At 38.0% G+C, this 7,338-nt stretch overlaps 1 protein-coding gene across 2 annotated transcripts in view; it reads right to left on the reverse strand.

Moving 5' to 3' along the window:
• Positions 3,360-7,338, reverse strand: part of LOC105167429 (probable polyamine oxidase 2) — a 4,977-nt gene continuing 998 nt past the window's right edge. For both annotated transcript variants that reach the window (XM_011087140.2, XM_011087139.2), the window contains exons 3-11: positions 6,989-7,104; positions 6,821-6,909; positions 6,395-6,508; positions 5,923-6,010; positions 5,698-5,783; positions 5,507-5,609; positions 4,909-5,006; positions 4,386-4,815; positions 3,360-3,938 (exon numbers count right to left, since the gene is read on the reverse strand). In XM_011087140.2, the coding sequence (XP_011085442.1) occupies positions 3,630-3,938; positions 4,386-4,815; positions 4,909-5,006; positions 5,507-5,609; positions 5,698-5,783; positions 5,923-6,010; positions 6,395-6,508; positions 6,821-6,909; positions 6,989-7,104 (1,433 nt within the window). In that variant the 3' untranslated portion in view covers positions 3,360-3,629. The remainder of the gene's footprint in view (positions 3,939-4,385; positions 4,816-4,908; positions 5,007-5,506; positions 5,610-5,697; positions 5,784-5,922; positions 6,011-6,394; positions 6,509-6,820; positions 6,910-6,988; positions 7,105-7,338) is intronic.

Consider the following 7,338-nt stretch of genomic DNA (forward strand, 5'->3'; position numbering starts at 1 on the left):
ATGTGTTTTACCCCCTCTCATCTAGTGTAGTGATGAGATGTCAATTCACCTCTATAAACACCACAGAATCCCATATGGTATAGTACGTCAAGCACACAAACATGCAACTCATGATCTTTAAAATAATTCCAAAATGCACCATCTGCACGTCTTTCCTTTATTACGGCATTGAGGTCACCATAAAAAATATCATCAAATTTGTGTTGTGCTCATTGTGACAAAACAGTATCACCATGTAGAAATTATAATTAATAATTATAAAAAATAATAATTAGTTTATTTTTTTTACCCTCTCTTTTTGTTGTTGTCAATTGAAAGGAGATGGCGGGAGGGGGGGAGGAGAGGGGCGGGGCTGGTGGGCAATGTTGGGCCAACGGGGAGGAGCCGCGATGGATGAGGGCGGGGGGGGGTTGGGGCAGGGGGCGGGGACTGGGGATAGGGCGTATTAATATGTATATATTGTATTAATTTTGTTATTGACTCCCTACAACTAAATTTTTGGATTATATTGTCCCTATGTTATATATATATTAAGTTCAAGGATTTTTTTAATAATTTTTTATTTTAAATGTAATTAATTTTTTTAATAAAAAATTTCTTTTGATTGTAATAAAGTAAAATATAATTAATGAGTTAAATACTTTGAATTTTATTATATTCCACATACTCAAAGTTAAGTAATGAATGAGTAGAATAAATACCCCAAAAAGTTTCCATGAAAAGTTTTTTATTAATTTAGTAATAAAATTAAGTTATTAGCTATTTATTCTTTAAGATAAAATGAGTAATTACATATTGATTTTTTTAATACATTTTATTTTAAAAAAAAAGAATAAATATATTGCTAATTTTTTTCTAAAATAGTTTTGGTTAAACATATACATTTGTCAAGTTTTTTTTTAAAAAATGTATTTGAGTTGTTAGTTATATTATATTTATTGTGTATCTACTATATATTAATTTATACACCAGTTTTTGTTTAAATTCTTTAGTTATAAAAGAATATTTAACTAAAAAATAATTTGGTGATGATTTAGCATGGAATATACTAAAATATATTGAAAATAATATAATTGGTCAAGGCATGAGGGGCATTTTTATCCAATCTAAGGAGTAAGTTTTATATTTGTTAATTAAAAAAAGTAATGTTACATCAAAATAATTTAGAGGGCAAAGTGTATTTTATCCTATTTATTACTTTTAATTATTACTTCATATTACCTTCTAGTCATTTAGCTATTTTCTTTTAACTCTCCTATGAATGTTCTAATTATCCTTAATTTAAGCTATGTATCATTTTTTTTTTGGTGAAGATAAATTTCAGAAAATAAGAAATACACGAGTACAACACAATCATAAGTCATTGTGGGGCTTCACCTTCAACAGACCAAGGGATCCGTCATAAGCGAGCGATAAAGACCACATGAGCTAACAGAAAATGGTAGTTCAGCACTAATAATCCTCTGTTGAACATCATTAAGAATAGTACTAGCAAGAGTACGTGCATCGCGGCGCACATTCTCGACCGACGTCGGTTGCGCTCCATCTAGATGTGATAGACCAGAGAAGCAAGTAATGCTCTATAAGCTGCATTACCGACGTGTCTCCCTCTTCGTCGTGTCGAAACCCATGTAACATCAGTAAACCAAGAATAGTTAGGCCAAGGAACCCGCATATAACGTCGAATCTCAGCGAGGTAGTGCCAGGAATAGCAACATCGGAAGAAATTGAAGTTTTTCTATTTGGAATCGTGTTAGGTCTAATAAGGTGGTTGTGCGTCTCCAGAGAGTTATCATCGCACAAAAGATACAGGAGTTGCCCAAGTGAAAGAGCCACGGCTTGTCTAATGTGGACAGCCTGTCGAGAATAGCCAACCAAAGTACGAAAATGTGTCTTGGAATTTTGAAGGGCCCCAAGAGTAATGAAAACCAGCCTACCTTGGGCCCCTGGCGGGGATAACATAGTTTGTGATATGTTTAACATTTTGTGATAACACCTTGGTGAGCTCATGACCATCCTCCTCAGTAATCAAATATTTTGCCCACGAGCGGAGATAACCAAGATCCATATGCCGTATATCCCGTTCCCCTCCTAGGAGATTCTGGTAGTAGGAGACAAATTCCTGAACCATCTCCTCCTGGTTCATATATGTATGCTCATGTCCATCTCTGATTTGAAAAATATGCTTGGCGAGACAACATTGGGCTATTTTGCGAAAGAAAACCCGGTTACATTGATCCCCTCCTTTGGGTCATTAACGTTTAGCTCGCTACTGCAGCATGACTTGCTCTAGCCAAGTTGCTTTTGCTAGGACCACCCTGCAACAGTGTTCAAGGAACAATAAGAGGCTATTATGTCGAGCCATGCTAACCAACCTTTGAGCAGTAGCAAGAAACTCCTTTGCAAGCTTGACATTAAGTGACAACCCCTTATTACTCTTTTGTTGGCAAAAGACAGGCTTCAACGCTTTTAGCTTTCGCGTGACCGCAAACATAGGTACACCCACAATATTATGCTGCCAGACATTTTGTACACTAGGAATAAAATCTGATGAGAGCACAAGGTAATTATCAAATTGGAACATACCTCCAAAGCGCTGTTGAGTATCTCCTTACAAAACTAGAGGTGAATGACAGATGTCCGAGGTGACAGGCTATAATAGAATGATTGTGGCCATTGCTCAATTCACTTATCATTCACAAGGACTCGATCTAGGGGTTTCCATAAACTCCGTGCAACGGTACTGTAATTATGCCAGATAAATAAATACATAAATTTCTTTGGTGACATTCAAGTTGAAACCCTCAAACCCATTTATCCAACTTGTGCCAAAGGGTTTAAATTACTAAAAATGTCCAGATATGTGCAATGCAAATTACACAAGGACTTCAGTAATGTCAAAGTGTATCTGCGATAATTAATGTCCATTCCATTCAGGTAGTAATGCGCCCTCTAACATTCTTTTCTAAGCACACTTCCTCACATTTGTAGGTTAAATAATCAACACCTACAGGGCTAGAATGGAGCTTTCGTTTCCTCGGATGGGGCATATAACCGTTCATGAGGGCGTCCCGATCCCAATCCCAGCTATGGAACCAACTTCCTTTCGATGACGAATAAATGACAACATACCAATTTCCGTTTGCCGCAGCAACAAGATAATCTCTTAGGAGAGAGCAAAAAAGAAACAACCAACTTATGGAGAGAGGAGAGAATTGGGGTACAGAGGAAAAGAGAGTGGAGAAGAAGAGGGTGTAATGGGTCGGTCACACACAGATGAGCCTCAGCCTCTCTCAATCCCCTCAAACCAAACAACTCTTTGAGAAAGGCATCAGGATCAGGTCAAACATTACCATAGGAAAGGAATTCAAATATCTCAATGGTGAAGGGATTTGAAACTCATTACAATATCACCAAAAATAGTTCAAACTACGAATTTAAGATCCCTTGTAATGTTGTTATTAGCCAAACAAAGTATTATCATGAATTTGAAATCCTTAATTTCAAACAGAGTCTAAGGTAATCTAACTTATTTCCAGAAGACACAAATCACATAACTGGTGCTTCTCTGATCATAACTTGCCACAGAGCGAAAGCTACTGCTTTACAATGAGTTACTATCCAGGAAGTTACATACGAGAGATCAACAGCGGGACAGAAAACGGGTTGTCCTCACCCATGACGGGCTGGAACAGATCCAGCTCCCCATACCTCTCCAAGACACGCATCCGGCAGTCCTCAGCTGCCATTAGACCGGTGGAGTAGGCACCGTGGACCGATCCTGGATAATCAGTACTTGTAGCTTCCCCAGCAAAAAATAGGTTATCCACCGGGATCCTTAGCCTCTCGTATAGATCATGGGGTTTCCCAACTCTGTCGTAGCTGTAGGACCCCAGTGAACTTTTGTCCGTTCCCCAATGTGAAACAAGGTACTGGATCTGCAAGATTCACACAGGAGATGTCGTGTCAAAACTTTTACAAGGTTATTGAAAATAAAAGGAGTATTTCTTACAATGACAATGACAAGGGTAAATAAGGTACAAAAATGTGACATTTTAGATTCTGCGCGGGTCATCTGACCTCAGGATAAATTTGTCATGCAAAAACATGACTATGAAAATGGAGGACAATTTTTAAGATCGAAGGATTTCTTGCAATATACCAACACCTCAAGCGGTGCCAAAGTAATTATCCCCAAGTTATATTGAAGAAACTTAATAGCACAAGAATCCTAGGACATGGTACTAGAAGCTCATTCTTGGAGTAACCGATCCTAGAGAGAGCTAATTGCCATCCCATAGCTAAGTGAGGCACTCCATTTCAGGCATTTGTATCTATAGAAACAACATAAAGCATTGCTATGGAAATTGAGAATGCAAAAATACCGGTGCGAAAGCATTTGGAAGGATTCTTTTGAGTTGCGTAAAAGCAAAATTAGCTGCTGCTTCATCCGACAATTTCTCAATGTCACGGGCCAGTCTCCCTGCAGGCATGTAAACAAGGACCGAATGACCGGTGGCCTTGTGCAGATTAAGAAAATAACTGCACTCATAAGAAGTCTCTGCGACAACTCCCAAGAACTCTACATTTGGCCAAAAGACCTTCTCGAAGTGCAAAACTATCTTGTTCTCAATCCCGACTCCAAGGTCATCAATGGCCGCTTCCTTCCACTCAGGTAATCTCGGCTCAAACTTTATGCAATTTGACTTTAGAACTCCAAGAGGAACAGCAACAATGACAGCATCTGCTAGAAATGTTCTCCCATCTTCTACGGTTACCTTCACTCCGTTGTGATGTCTAAGTATTTTCGTCACTCTAAAAGATAACATACAAAAAAAAAGAAAAGCAAGCTTAGAATCCAATTGAATGAGAAAGGGTCATCGACAATGGTAATTAAACATCATGTACCTGTGGCCCAAGCGGATGTCAAGACCTTTAGCAAGGGTATTAATAACGGGAATATATCCCCGGACCATTAGCCCATGTCCACCAGGAAGCAACTCTTCCTATAAAGAATATAGTGAAAAAAATGTCATTAAGGACAAATTATCAAGCAAACTACATGCTCACATTCTTAAATTCCATAAGAGCACTCGACAAATAGAACATATGTATACTAGAAACTAAGAAGGGACCCTTTATCAAATCTAAAATCCGAGCTCTTTTGCTTTTCCTTATCTCTAAAGGGGCGTAAGCAATCTACTTGTTGGGAGGGATCCATTCACTTGCATTCTTGCCAGCATTACAAAAGCTCTGGTCTTACTGCCCTTACTATCCTCAGTTACATCTTAGGACAAAAATACCAGATGTGAGTTTAGGGATTGTTTCAGAGGGCAAGTTCGCGTCTCAAGTGTTTTCTGAGGGAAAAGATAGCATATAACAGAACACCCACAAGAATTAGGATCATTTCTGTCAAAAAAGATTACTCCGCCTACTCGAACAAAATCCAATATCTTACGTGAAAAAATTTCAAATTGAAGGACAAAAATCACAGTTGCTTAGCAACCTGGTCCCAGCACTTAAGTGATATGGTATCAGCATCTGCAGCAAACCAGCCTTCCATTCTGCAAAGGTACCACTGCAACACCTTATGACCAAGCCCCTCCAACCTACCATGGGGAGGAGATCCTTTAAGATCTTTCTTAGAGAGACATAATAGAACAATTGATCATTATATAAATGTTGCACCAGCAGAACCTTAAATCTGGTCTTCTCTCGAAAACAATTGAGATGGCATCTTGTACGGACATGTCCTCGCTAAATTCCTGTCTTACAAGATCCGTCTACAGAGAATAAAGTTAAAAACAAATTAGAAATATAAACAGCAGAATAAAGCCCAAGATATATATCTGTCTATACATATAATAAATCCTCTCCATGGGGGAAGTACAAAGGAGTGGGGGAAGAGATAAAAGGACATGCCTCTTTCAAGATGCTCTCAAATATTACGCCAACCTTTGAGACTAAGCCCTGAGGAACTTGATTCCCATCCATATCAAAAAGGGCATAACTGAAAGTAGCAGATATTAGCTTTCAATTGCTCAAACAAGTTGATGCTAGAAAAATATAATAAAAAATCCAATATATTTAAATCTAAGAAATTTCACCATTTAAAACACATTATTAGTTTTTCAAAAGATGAAAAGAAAAATAAAAAAAATATAAGCAAAAGATCATAGACTGTGTCTTCTAATCTATTGAATCAAATTAAAAAAATTGCAAAAATAATACACAAAGAAGCTTATCCATGACGCTGAATAGGTAGTTTCAAGGTTCAGAAATGCACAGCATTAAGTCAATGCTCCAAGGTCAATGAAACGATGTGTGAAGAATAAGAACTTAGCATATCATCCTGAAACAAGCACACTGATCCAAAAAAAATCAACAAAACCACCTTTCCAAGTCATGGTCGTATAAAACTGAGTTGTCCCCACTAGTACGATAAAGTGGAAGTCCCAGTCTTCCGATAACAGGCGCCAAAGGATTCTCCTTGCAAACACCGTGTAACCTGAAACATGGATGTTCAGATAGTAACCAGCAGGACTCCCAGATGCATATAAAGACTCAAAAAACACATGATGGACAAAATGAGAGAACATGCATCTTTCAAGAGCATTGTGACAAAAGGCAAATGGCGTCAGCGAGGCTTTTCACATGTTTCTTGGTGTTGGAGTGTGCCGCACAAGTTTCAATAACAATATTAAAGATATAATAAAAACTAGTAGATAAAAAGAATCATGAAAGGAGACTTGAGATCCAGATGGCACAGACGTGCCATATGAACGCCTTTTAAAACACTGACCGATAGCACAACAATTACCATGAAGCTCCCAAGTCAACTGGAAAACCAAATGAATAATCAGTGTGCACTCTTCCACCGATTCTATCACGTGATTCCAACAAGATAACCTGCAAAGTTTTATTTCTTCAAGACTAATATCCTTAAACAGCCAAGCTGTGCTCGAAGAAACACCCCTCAAGTATATACCTGAAATGAGGCATCATGAAGAGCTCGGGCTGCTGCAATGCCAGCAAATCCAGCACCGATGACAATAACAGACGGTGAGCCAGTGGGCCTCCTCCCTGAGGTGGAATAGCAAAGAGCTACAAAATACAAATTTTTACTCAATAACCTTTAAGATAGATTACATCTTATATATACTTATTTTCCCCGGAAACACATGAGAGGTTGTTATTCCAGGTTTTTCATTCATTACTATAAAAATTTGAGTCAATAAACAAAATCCTTATAATGGTAAGAAAGTATGAGAGCAAGTGATGGAAGGAAACAGTTACTGACGGCCACGACATGCACCTAGAATCAAACATCAATACTAT

This window comes from Sesamum indicum, linkage group LG8, assembly GCF_000512975.1.
Source record: "Sesamum indicum cultivar Zhongzhi No. 13 linkage group LG8, S_indicum_v1.0, whole genome shotgun sequence".
Classification (NCBI taxonomy): domain Eukaryota; kingdom Viridiplantae; phylum Streptophyta; class Magnoliopsida; order Lamiales; family Pedaliaceae; genus Sesamum; species Sesamum indicum.